General features: G+C 37.0%; 1 protein-coding gene across 1 annotated transcript in view; it reads right to left on the reverse strand.

Annotated features, from left to right (window-relative positions):
- Nucleotides 1-2,535: 2,535 nt before the first annotated feature.
- LOC578227 (heat shock protein 75 kDa, mitochondrial) overlaps nucleotides 2,536-13,903 on the reverse strand; it is a 45,856-nt gene continuing 34,488 nt past the window's right edge. Inside the window, exons 11-16 of the mRNA XM_030981047.1 lie at nucleotides 12,948-13,075; nucleotides 11,079-11,269; nucleotides 9,662-9,747; nucleotides 6,131-6,276; nucleotides 4,515-4,587; nucleotides 2,536-3,048 (exon numbers count right to left, since the gene is read on the reverse strand). Coding sequence (XP_030836907.1) covers nucleotides 2,947-3,048; nucleotides 4,515-4,587; nucleotides 6,131-6,276; nucleotides 9,662-9,747; nucleotides 11,079-11,269; nucleotides 12,948-13,075 — 726 coding nt within the window. The 3' untranslated portion in view covers nucleotides 2,536-2,946. The remainder of the gene's footprint in view (nucleotides 3,049-4,514; nucleotides 4,588-6,130; nucleotides 6,277-9,661; nucleotides 9,748-11,078; nucleotides 11,270-12,947; nucleotides 13,076-13,903) is intronic.

Consider the following 13,903-nt stretch of genomic DNA (forward strand, 5'->3'; position numbering starts at 1 on the left):
GAAAATAATCAAAGCGATGATTATGCCATGAAATGCGAGCTATAAACGATCCAACTTGACTTTCAAAAAAATATAGGGGTTTACATTGGTGCAACTCAACTTGAACTTATATATGATCATTTGAAGTTTAAAATGCAACTTATGGTTTGTTAATTTCTGCAGAAAAAGAAACCCAAAAAATGGGACAACCACTGTTTTTTAGAGAATTTGGTAAACGGGCAGGCATTATATACTCGAGTTCCCTGGTGAAATTTAAGGCATGCATTTGCTTTCTTTCTTTCTTTCTTCCCGTAATTTCATAATTTTTAAATGATTTTCTAATAAGGCAAAAATGAGTTTCTCCAGACCATCATATAACATGGTCCTTATATAAGTCCATGTTAATTTCAGACATTTTCATGAATACAAGTATGAAAGGAACACATCATATCGAAATTCAATAATTTGGGGTGATAAGAAGAGATCAATATGTCTCCATGAACAATCATGACCAAGTAAATATTTATATTTTTAGTTAATTTTCTTTCTAAAACAACAAAACAAAGAAAAGAAAATTGATGCAAATTGAAAACCATCAATATCTAATTTCTTTGCATTTTGGACAGAAAATATAAAAAATCTTCACACAACACAACACACAGAAATGCAAATTAAATATCCACAAAAAGTTATAGGTTTTATAGATCTTTTATTATTTTAATAAGGAATTTGACAAAAGTTTAAAAGGGTATATTGAAAAATCAAAAAGTTTTCTTGTTTCCTTTTAATTCATACAAATTCTCCTGATTTTGGAAAAAAGGTGAAATCCAGCAAAGGATTTAAATTCCAGTAGAACATGGCCCAGTGACTCTGAATCCATATATTTATAAGATACTTATTGAAACTATTGACCAAAACTGAAAATGATAAGTACATTTTTAAGTATTAAAAATAAGCATGCTTTAAAGATGCCAAAGTTCAGAGAGACAATGGCAAATAGCAGATGCACAAATAATTATTCACAATTATGATATGGAGGGGACAGTGACACAAAGATATTACTCCATTTTGAAAAAAAAGTGGTTTATGTGTCACTGAGCACTTGGGCTTTAAGGAGTTAAGTCTATGTTTCATCACTAGCCATTAACTTCAATGGGATGTTGGGTGGAGTTAAGACTTTGTGCTTCCTGGAAAGCCCACATTTTCCTGAACATTTTGATATCAAATTCTCATTTTGGCAAAATATGGAGTTACGTCTTTGTGTCACTGAACCCTCGATATAATCCATTTGCTTTGGTCACTTGACAACTAATTTATCTTCATTTATAATGCATGAAGAACATGATAAAACAAACAGCATTAAAACATTTTCTTTATAATGCAAGAATTGATGACGGGTCCCTTTTATTAATTAATCTTTTAATGGAGTGTTCTAAGGGATCAATCACCTTACAAACATTAACACCATTCTCTTGCCAGGAAAAAAGAGATAAATCATTATAGTCTAAACATAATTATCGCATACATGTACAAGATCAAATTTGGGTAAATATTATATAGCACCATCTGCACTCTAAGCATTAGCATGGTCACTATCTAGTATTTTACACATGATGCATAAAACTACCTCAAAAACTGCTGTGGTAAAATATAATCCCTTGTACATGAATGGCAAATGGGAATGAAAACATGTAGCAGTGTGCAACAGAAGCATAATATGTGTGTTTTGAGATATTATACATTTGTACAGTTGTATTAAAAATGTATTCATACCCTATGGAAAATAAATTCTTAACTTCTAAAAGCTATTATGTTGGTACTTCCTGTATATATTTTGTCTATCTGTTGCTACACTGTATGTACAAACCAACATAGGTTGGCTATACCTCAATTGCATAATAATAATAATATAAATAATAAATCTCCCATAGAGAATCTGTGGAGGGAGCTAAAAACCAGAGTGATGGCTGGGAGACCATCCAACCTGACCCAGCCGGAGGCTTTCGACAAGGAAGAATGGGCCAAAATCTCACAGGAGACATACACAAAGCTTGTGGACTATAATACAGGAACTGTCTTGAGGCAGTCATAAAAAACAAAGGCTATTTTATTGACTATTAAGAAAAGACATTAGACTAAGTAAATCCTAAGTAAATCCCTGAATAAAATACCCCTGAAATAAGTATTTCTTGAAGTGTCACTTGTTGTTATTCGTTCACAAAAAGAAAAATTAACAAAGCATGGAAAGGGTATGAATAATGTTAAAGATAAAGACCAGGTATGGTCATGCTATTGCATTGTGAAAGAAACGTTGTAGAATCGTTCAGAAAAAGTTGATCATCTAGCATATAAGTATTGGCGTGTACTGAAAGGTTCTGGAATCATCAAAATGATAAGAAATTTGGCCCAGTCTTGGTAAAGATACAAGCACTGTACACAGAAAGATGTATATGGGACTACGCGACACGTGCACAATATCTATCAGGTCCAAATAGATATAACAATTTACCAAATATATCAATTAGTAGCGGTTTCTCACCAAAATTTGTATCATCACGTATTAGTCAAAACATATTCTTTCAAATGATTGGTACCAAGACTTCCATTTCATTTTTTGAGAGGGTGGCGTTTCCAAAACTGATCTTTACCTTTAAGCACAACTGTATGTGCAATGCACCATGCTTCTGTCATTTCATTTTGCTCTATGTATTTTTTATTAGATGGTTGACTGCCTTATACATTAAGAGGGCTTCACGATGTGTTGGAGAGTGGACATCCTTCATTCACATCTTCTCCAAGGGTATTTTGTGAAATCATATGAGCAACAAAACATAGTTTGCAAATCATATACCATTCTACCGAAGAGTGGTGATTCTTTCACTTGATGTCTTCTCCATACAGACACATGCATTGTAGAGCATGAGACATGGCGTCTCAAACATTCAGTTATAAAATGATTATTTATTTTTAGTATTTCTCCAATGACTTCTCCATGAAAGCATAAAACCTGCCGAGCATAGGACGGGGGTCTTCTACCAGTCCAGCAGCTATCATTCCATTATCATAAATCTGAAGAGCAAGAGGATAGAACAAGACATTCGCTAAAATGATATGACAATTCTATATTATTCTATACATTCTATATTACTCGTTCAGCTTTTAAGGGGTTGTAAAACACCTAAATTGATAAGTTCCTTAGGATGTGATCGTGTTATATAATCTCTTTCAATAATAATAATAACAACAACATTTATATTGTGCATATATCCACCCCAAGGGATGCTCAAGGGGCCTTAACAAATTTGGAAATTATTACCCCAGCTTTAGCGGTGCAGCATTTCAAAGATTAATTTCAAATGTATATCAATGTCTTGCCAAAGGACATTAGTGCTGCGGCGGGACTTGAACAGTGGACCTTGTGATCGACAGTCCAGTGACGTATCCACTCGACCACAACACCTCTTTAGAGGAAGAAGGGCATCAGTACTTTGTTAAAGTATGTGTTAATGCCATTCTAGCTCTAAACAGACAATATGTAATGTAAGATGAGAATGGTAGGCATATAAATATCACTACTGAAGAAGAAATTAACTAAATGAAGGTTGAAAAAGTCTATTCAACAAAACTTTTCAAAATCACATAAATGTTACAGCTTTGAAAGCTACAGATCAATACAAGTGATGTATGCATCCACGAGTTAAATCAAAACAAGTCAACGCAAAGCGTAGCATCCCCTCATCGAGGAACAAATGTCCTATATACGACAGAAATTCTATAAAAATCCACCTAACATTACTTAATTTATCAAACGGAAACCATATTTTGAATACATAATTACTGCAGCTATTTCTCATGTACATAATTAGCAATTTTTGCATATTCAATGAGCTGTGACCTTTGACCTAATTTACTCCGAAATCGAACTTGGGCTGTATTTTGATACCACATACCTTCATATCAAATTCACTAAAATCCGTCAAACATTACTAAAGTTATCGAACAGAAACCATATTTGTTACGGATGGACGAAACGGACTACACTTCATGATCTATTAGAATTTTTTTTTGTTTTTGAATGAGGGTAACCAGGCATTTTGCAGAGAGATCCTGATTCAAATGGACCAATTAGAAAAAAACAATTGTATTTGTCAAGATTCACGCATGCAAGTTTGCAGTGCTCGCATTGCTATTTATGGTGAATATTGAAAGTTACCCCAAGGCCCCGCTGGGGGTAGCCTACGTACCCATTTTGAACAACTTTGGTTCACCCGTGCAGAAGGATGATCCCTGCCAAGTTTAGTTAAAATCTGATCATGCATTTTTGAGAAGTCTTCGAAAATGTAAACCAGAGGGTTTTTTTTTTAGGGGAGGGGGGTTGCTGCCCCCAAGCCTCCTTGGGGACATAGACCCCATTTGAATCATTTAAGATTTCCCTTGGGTGCTATTACTGCCATTGAGAAACTTTGGGTGCCCCCCCCCCCCCTATCCCCATGACCTTGCCTAAGGATGATCCCTACCAAGTGCTGTCATTTTACCTGTTCTGCTAGCATCTTTGCTAAATCTGGATCTGATGTTTTCAAGGCAAACAATTTCTTTACGATTGGATGGCTGCAAGAAAACAAGCAATTTGAAAATGACTTATTCTGCAAGAAAATACTACGAGTAAATATGAAAAAGACATGAAATCAGATTACAAATCATTCAGTTTTCTATAGTTAGGCAAGAGTAAATTATTTTTAAACTCCAAGGTACTCAAAGACAGAGAACAACATACTAACAATTTTCAATGAATGATATGTATCTCACAGTTAGCGGGACATATCTCTTTGAAAATATACAATTTCTTGAGGAGGCATTTTTTGGTAGTGCAGCAAGCTAAACCCTTTCCTTGAGTATTCTATGTAAGTAACAATAAATTAAAGCATGACACAACCACGGATCTCTGCTCACTTTTATCTTGTTGGATCATTTGCTATGCTAATTCACTTTTGGCTGTAATAAACATTTATAATTTGTACTACAGCACAGACCATTATTTTGCAAAGGATCCAAGTGACTAAATGCAACCTAGTGGTCGCTGCTCGCTCTATAGCCACTAGGCAAGTAAAAAAATATATGGAAAGGCACATTTTTGGTAGTCTTAAAGGTACTATGTCCCATTTGCAGGCCCAAAAACTGAAAAAGTTAAATTCCAACTGCATTTGAAAGATAATACTAATTTAGAACTTCCCTAAAAAAGGTGGGGCTTGAAAATATCTTCAAGTGGGAAAATAACGACTATTAGTTGTCAAATCGACTTTAGGGCTATAGAGTGGTGAAGTGTGACGTCATCAAAAATCTATTTTTAGAATTCTCAATTTTTTCTTCATATTACGAAAGAACATCAAAAATAATGTCCAAATGTCGAAAACCAATTGAATATGTTAAGTATTGGCTGAGATATGACCATCTGAATGAATATATTTCCTATTGGAACTCAGTGTTATATGCTCTGGCTCCTAACCATTAGGAGCCAGAGCATATAACACTGGGTTCCTATGGGGAGTATATTTATTAAGTATATGTTCTTTCGGAATATGAAGAAAAAATTGAGAAATTCTAAAAATAGATTTATATGACGTCACAGCTTCGGTACTCTATAGAGCCCAAAAGTAATAGTCTTGATTTTCAGACCATTGAACCGAATGATTATGCTGCGCAAAGATTCAATCAGTTCAAATTTGGCCATCACAAGAAGTAGGTTATTGATGTAGACAAATGCTCATGTACCCTTTACATCTTATTTTATGTATGTTACCAAAGAAGAAACAAAAGCCAGTCAGTCACTCAGTGTTTGACAGTGAAGTCTAGCAAGTAAACGGGTTTCCTTGCATAATTTGAATATTAGGACACTGCTAACGTTTAAATTTCACAGATAGGACATACATGACATATTCATAATTCCTTCAAAGTTCTACAGAATTTGAGGTTGGCTGCAAAAGGGACATAGTACCTTTAAAGATCTGTATTCTGCTAAATGTATGTCTGCGATATGCAGGAACCATTAGACTCTGCTCTGACTGCCATTATTAAATCAGTCTTTAGACGAAGCTTAAACCTAGCATCAGGTTGAGATTTAGATGAAATATAAGTGCACCAATTGATTTTTTACCTTCCATTAACCTCTAATGTTGGTTGGAGTAGCTGCATCTTCTCTTCCTCAGTGCGATTCTTCATGGCTGTTCTAAGGAAGTGCCTTGCAGCGCCCATCTCAGCCACAGTGATCATGGCAGGGTACTGACCAAGTCTTTGGGTTACCTAATATCACAAGCATTCATCAAACAAAGACAAAAAAGGATGAAATAGTTCACAAGTAGGGCTCAAACTAATTTTTTGTCCACAGGGGCTCTTCCAAAAAAAAAAGAGCCCCTGTGAGCCTTCTCACGGGGGCTCTTTAAGTACTGACGGGGGCTCTTTTTTAAAACAATTTTCATTGTATTGGTACCTATGATACTCCTCAATTCTTTGCTATTTCATCATAATTTCATCGTGATAACATTTTATCGATTTCTTCCCGTTCTGCACATTATTTCCTCCTCATTATTCGGAGCAACCTTTACATTCTTTCTTTACTGAGCCGCATAGCGGCGAGGCGATTTTTTTTTTTGGGGGGGGGGTGCTATTTTGGACCCCCGTAAGTGATGTTTCCTGGCATCTACTTACATGCGAAGCATCGTCCACGAGCCGCATAGCGGCGAGGCAATTTTTTTTTGGTGCTATTTTGAACCCCTGTGAGTGATGTTTTCCTGGCATCTACTTACATCTACTAATACTGCGTGGATCTGGACACATAATGGCGTTTTTCTATGCACATCACATTTTCGTTTGGCAGCCCAAGGGGGTGGTCAAACCCCCTCACCCCCCTGTAGATCTGCCCATGTTACCATATCCTTCCACAAAATCTTGGTCTTCCTCTTCTTCTCAATAGGGACTTTTATATTTGCGTGGACGTGTTACGTCCTTTTAAGGAACTCGCAGTTACATGTGACGTCCTTTTAAGCACTGGCAGTGCCTTAAAAGGAGGTCACACGTTGCAGTCTACATTCTCCTCGTGCAAATCTAAAAGTCCCTTTTATCGATTTACTGGTCGAGGTGTATTATTTGCTGGTCATTTGAAATCACCAGATTTCAGCGAATTCACGCTTTTCACAACCAAAAACATGTTTCAGCCCTTGCGCCATCACCTCCAGCTCCAGCAGATATGGGGCGGCAGCGTGCACACGTACCGTTACTAATGGTGCAGTAGGCCTATAGCCACTGCTGACGGCAGCACTGCACTGCGAGCTTCCGTTGTTTGAATCGGTAATAATACTCATAGAACGAAAAATCTTGCACGCTAATCTTAGTTCCATTTCATTGGTTTAAGGTTTGAAAAAATTGAAACTCAATATTGTGTTAAAGTTGTAACAGAAAAGATAATCTTTATTTTATAATTCCACGGGGGCATTTTTTAATTTAACAATCGCCCCCATGAGCAACCTGACGGGGCGATTTTGTAGCTCACGGGGGCGAATCGCCCACCGCCCCCGTGTATTTTGAGCGCTGTTCACAAGACATATCTTTCATATCTTTCTTTCCGTCGACTTACTTGTTGTCATAAAAGCCGGTAACATCAGCGATATTTAATTGCTTTCGCTTGTCTCTCTCCCACGATCTGTCTCACTTTTTATTTATTTTTCATTTTTTAATCAATTATTGGCGAGACATTGTAGCCGATACGGAGATCCAAGAAAATAATCAGTGACAAGACTTAGTTGCCAATACAGAGATCTCAAAACATTAATTATTGGCAAATCTTCATTGCTGATACGGAGATCTGAAAACAATAATTAGTGACAAGACTTAGTTGCCGATACAGAGATCTGAAAACAATAATTATTGGCCAGTCTTCATTGCCGATACGGAGATCTGAAAACAACAATTAGAGTCAAGACTTAGTTGCCGATACAGAGATCTGAAAACAATAATTATTGGCCAATCTTCGTTGCCTATATGGAGATCTGAAAACAATAATTATTGGCGAGACTTTGTTGCCAATACGGAGATCTGAAAACAATATATATTGGCGAGAATTCGTCGCCAACATGGGAGATCCGAAACTAATAATTATTGGCGAGACATCGTAGCCTATACGGAAACCCCCAAACAATAATTATTGGCGAGACTTCGTTGCCGACACGGAGATCCGAGAAAATAATTATTAGCGAGACTTTTAGTTGACAATACAAAGATCTGAAAACAACAATTATTGGTGAGTCTTCGTTGCCAACACGGAGATCCAAAAATAAGAATTATGACGAGACATTGTAGCCTATATGGAAACCCCATAACAATAATTATTGGCTAGATATCGTAGCTGATACGGAGATCCAAAATTAACAAAACAAGATTCATGTGACACTAACAAACCGCAATTTAAAAAAAATGTTAAGCAAAACGTGAGTCGGAAAATGAATCGGCGATGATAAACTGATCGCCGTCAGTGCGCCCATCCAAACGATTAAAATGAATGAGGACAAAACAAAAATAGGGCTCATGCAACATTAACAAAATGTATCTAAATATGGATGTTTGACTGCCTCCGCCATAGAGTGATTTTACAAACCAAAACAGAAGCAATTTTAAAAGTTCAAGATTGATTGTAATCCATCAACAGGTTCTCAGAATATCGTGATTACAAGCTATTTTCATATACATGTATGACTTTGTCCTCATGACCCTAAAATCTAATCAGTCCATTGGCTCTGCGAGATACAAACATGTCCCTAGTTTGATAGTAATCCATTCGTCAGTATTGACAACGCCTTCACAAGCTATTTTTGTATACATAATGAGCCCAATGACCTTTGACCCCATGACCCCAAAATCTTATCAGTTCAATTGCTCTGCAAGATACATATATGACCCAAGTTTGGCTAAATCCATCTATCGGTTCTTGAGATAACGCAATCACAAGCACAATATAGTTTGGGGACAAGCCTGTGATAGGCCTTTGGCCTTTGTTTGTCCCCCCACATTTTGATACTTCTGTTCTAGTGTATTTTGTTTGAATTGACTTTGTATTGTAAATGTTTGTTATCGTGATTTTTATCAGAATGTGACAATAAAATAAAAAAAATTGAAATTGAAGCTATTTTGCATACATAATAAGCCTTGTGACCTTTAAACTTTGACCTTGAGATCCCAAAATCTAATCAGTTCATTGGCTCTGCAAGATACTAACATGACCCAAGTTTGGCGGTAATCCATCAATCGGTTCACAAACTATTTTTTGCATACATAATAAGACCTGTGACCTTTGATCTTGTGACTCCAAAATCTAATCAGTTCATTAGCTCTGCAAGATACATAAATGAATAACGTAATCACGAGAACAGGACGTACAGACGTACGGACAGACAGACAACCAGAAAACATTATGACTCCGGCTACTTTGAAGCGGAGGCATAATAATGTGATCAGATCATCTTGCTATGGTAATACATATTTTCACCTAGTTTGAGCCTCACATCTCTAATGGTTCTAGAGATTTTCGATAACGAGACTAATAGCTTTTTTTCATTTTTTAGATGAAGTAAATGAATGAATGTCACAAAATAACACTTTAGTGGAATTTTGGAATGAAATAAATTGAGACCCTCACCTTGACATTGTTGACCTTGACCCCTAAAGCTCCTTTAAGGTATTGGACAAGAGAATTGACTTCCCCTGTGGTTAGACTTCCTTCAACTGTATCATAACAAATTCAATTATCTCAAATTATCTCAAACATGTATGAAAACAGTGAATTAAACAGTCATTACAGTCACTTCCCCAAGACGATCGTACAAAATACAGAATTCTCAACATCAACATGTAACCGCAAGCCTACTGTATGTAATATATGAAACTTTTATTTACAAACAATTTTAAAAGTTGATACAGAAAACTTTCATCAGTTGGGGATAATGATAACATGTAGTTTTTTAAGCTTCTACCAACCTTAAATTTGTTTTGCAATCTTTCATCCACTCCTGTGGACTATCTCAAGCTAAGTGATCAGTCTGAGTCACACGTTTGCCATCACTAAACAGGTACTCTGGGTACCTATTGTCACAGATCTTTGGTCCAGTGATCGCAGGACACCAGGCAGTGCATGGAATCGTGTGACTCAGACTGATCACTTAGCTTGAGAAAGCCCACAGGAGTGGATGAAAGCTTGCATAACAAATTTAAGGCTGGTAGCAGCTTAAAAACTACATATGAATTTTAAAAGTTGTTTTTTGCTAATAGAATATTTCCTCATTCCATGGCCAAGATCTCGGGCAAATGGGCCAAATCCATCCTTAAATAATAAATAAAGTAATTTTTATATAGCGCATAATAATAAATTCTCTATGCGCTTTACAACAATCAAATATACAATAAATTACATGATTGATCTAAAGATTTAATTATACATGAATTAACAGAAATACATATCCTTCCTTGGCTGAGTAAAGAACAAAATAACACAGCATTTTTAGGGTTTCACTTTCTGACACAGTTTCCATCCAAGTATAGTCTTAACAGTAACATCAATCTCGTGAAAGGGATCGTTTAACAATGTTAAATCTGAGATACACGGTCCTACATGTTACCAGTGTCTGTGATATGGTGTAATATTGAAGCCCTACAAAAACTGCGCTTCAAAATGATCAAGAAGTGCCTCAAAAAAATAAAAATCTTTGAGTGACCGGTTTTACCATACTCGTTTTCCCCAGTAGACTGTAGTGTTATGAAAACCGTTAAGCGAATGGTTTTCAAAATTTGTAATTCCAATCATTAATATCTTGATAATCAGACAAGCGATCGGCTTGTAAAAGTCAGGAGTTCCTGACTGACCTAAAGGTTTATAATTATCATTGCAGCATGAGGTAAATCAAGGATTATTTCTAAAAGGATCTAAGACAAAGTTACCGGATCCCTTTAAGAAAATTGTATTAAATAGAATTTCCAGTGTTGCTAAGTTAAAGATGAAAAGTTGATCATTTGTTTATGTCCTTATAACTTCCTGTCCAAAATGTATGAACAGATCTTACCATTTTCTTGAGCTATCTCTTCGCTTGATTGATCTCCTGCCATCTCACTCTCTACAGACCTCAGCAGCTTACGATCAAACTCCCTGAGCTGTAACATAGTGATCTCATCGTAATCATCATAGCAGAAAATTACTTCACGATCTTTCTGCCTGAATGCTTCAAAGTAAGGTGAGCCCTCCGCCAGCTCTCGACTGTGGTTTGGAAAACAGGGAACAGAGATCTTATTATCGCATACATTTAACCCTATCTAGCTGGGGAAGGGCTTTAGAAGCCCCCCCCCCCCCCCCCTCTACATTTTTCGTGATAATTTTTAACCCAAAAAAAATCTTGCGCTAAAATTTTATGACTTTTTTCTTACGAGTCTTGCACATCATTTGAAAAGAAAATTTATGAAAATCAAACCTACCGTAACAAAGTCACATGACCTTTTGCCTTTGCATGTCAGCCCCAAAATCACTCATTTTCGTGATGTATGGAAATCTCATTTTTTCAAAAAAGAGGTAAAACATTGGTTATTTGATCTTGTTTATAGTTTAGGTGTTAATGCTGGAGGTCTAAATAGTTGAATTATTGTTAGAAATGAAATGAATATACATAAGTTAAAAAAACAAGGAAATAAATAAGAAATTAGCAAAACAATAGATAACATAAGGCAGTGGCGTACGCAGGATTTTTTCGAAGGGGGGGGGGGTTATAACATTTTGAAATCAGGCCAAAATTTTGCAACGACTACGCCGGTCGCTGAATAAGCAGGGGGGGGTAAGAGGACATATTTTTTTTTTGTCCCGAAATTTGGAAATTTGACCGATCGGCATTCCGTTTCGTTGGGGAGAGGGGTTAAGGTCATCTATTTTAGGTCATTCATTAGGAACTGAAAGGGGGGGGGGGGGTTTAATCGGGCCAAAATTTTGCAACGACTACGCCGGTCGCTGAATAAGCGGGGGGAGGGGGGTAAGAGGACATATTTTTTTGTTTTTTTGTCCCGAAATTTGGAAATTTGACCGATTGGCATTCCGTTTCGTTGGGGAGAGGGGTTAAGGTCATCTATTTTAGGTCATCCATTAGGAACTGAAGGGGGGGGGGGGGGGGGGTTTAATCGGGCCAAAATTTTGCAACGATTACGCCAGTCGCTAAATAAGCAGGGGGGGGGGTAAGAGGACATATTTTTTTTGTTTTTTTGTCCCGAAATTTGGAAATTTGACCGATCGGCATTCCGTTTCGTTGGGGAGAGGGGTTAAGGTCATCTATTTTAGGTCATTTATTAGGAAGTGAAGTGGGGGGGGGGGGGGGTTTAACCCCAAACCCCCCCCCCTCCCGCGTACGTGTCTGACATAAGGAATAGCCTGGCTCTTCCTACTTTTGTTGTTGTATTATTATCCCAAATGGTCCAAAGAATATATGTAGTGAAAACTAATGTTTAAATATGAAGAATATATGATTTATGGGTAAAAAATTGAACTTTATTAGCTATTTGCATAAATCACCATAAATATGCAAATGAGTGAATTTTTCACAAAAAAAATTGAAATTACCCTAGTATTCTATACACTTCACTTAACATGCATGCAAATTTTCGCGGCGATTTTGCCGTTTCACGGCTGAATTCATAGGGGGGGAGGCCTTTTTAACCCATACATATCAAACATAAAAGAAGTATCTTGGACGGGCGTTGTGGCGTGCACCTGTAATCCAGCTAAAAATGGAAGTTACAAACTGATTCAGCCGAGGAGGCAGGTTCGAAACTGAGTCACGTCTTTCGGATGGTGACGTTAAAGGTCGGTCCCCAGACGTAAATAATCATATCTGATTGATACACTTCTGTAAAAACCCAATTACACACACACAATTGACCTGGAGTCCATGATTTACCTTGGTGCACAAATGTAGTAGATATTGCGTTCTCCTCCCTTCATCCTTTCTCCATACTCCACTAGGCTGGTTTTCTGTCCTTCTTGTAAGGATGATGACTCGTATCTCAGCAGTCTAGCTATCTCTTCCTACATAGTGAGAAATGGTAAGACTCGTGAATGGTTTAATTCTATAACTCCTTTCAGATTACAAACAAATCGCTCAACCAGCATCATTAGCTATTGTATGTGATTTAAGCCTGTTGAAAAGGTTTGAAGTTTGTATACCGTATTTGCCGGTGATGAGGCCGCAGCGCCGCATACGCCGCACCCCCAATTTTGACATTTAAAAAAAAAAAAATTGTCGGAGGCGGGATACGAACCCACCCGTACAAATGTAGATGCGTCTTAAATTACCGCCTTAGACCACTCGGCCATCCCGATCCTGATGCTTTCCCTTGCAGCTTTCTCTTGTGTATTGCGCCATAGCTTTGCTCGCGTGAGTGAGAGGATTGAGGTTGCTTTAGCTATGGCAAACACTTAAATCTAGATCTACTAGTAGAGTTTGGTTGGTAAGTTATGAATTTTATTTACGAAATTGACAAAACTTTGCCCTTCATTAAAAAAAATATAACACATAATTGTCGGTAAGACATGTGTTATTCTAGACAGTTATTCTAGAAATGTCCATCTCCTTTCATTGTTGTCCCATATGTACAAATTTTTGCTGTGTTTCATGGTTTTAACTTGCAATTTTTTATTTTTATTTTTACTCTTTCGCCGCAAAGGCCACACCCCGACTTTTTGATATTTTCTCTTCCAAAAATACTGTGGCCTTTACGCCGGCAAATACGGTAACAAATATTTTGGATCGACCTTACAACAATAAATCTATTATATTAAATGTTTCCTTTCTTGTTTGAAGCTATGACAGACAGGAAATATGAGTGAGAGTGCGGGGAATCAGGCAAGAAGATG

Source organism: Strongylocentrotus purpuratus, unplaced genomic scaffold, assembly GCF_000002235.5.
Source record: "Strongylocentrotus purpuratus isolate Spur 01 unplaced genomic scaffold, Spur_5.0 spur5_scaffold_11, whole genome shotgun sequence".
Taxonomy (NCBI): Eukaryota; Metazoa; Echinodermata; class Echinoidea; order Camarodonta; family Strongylocentrotidae; genus Strongylocentrotus; species Strongylocentrotus purpuratus.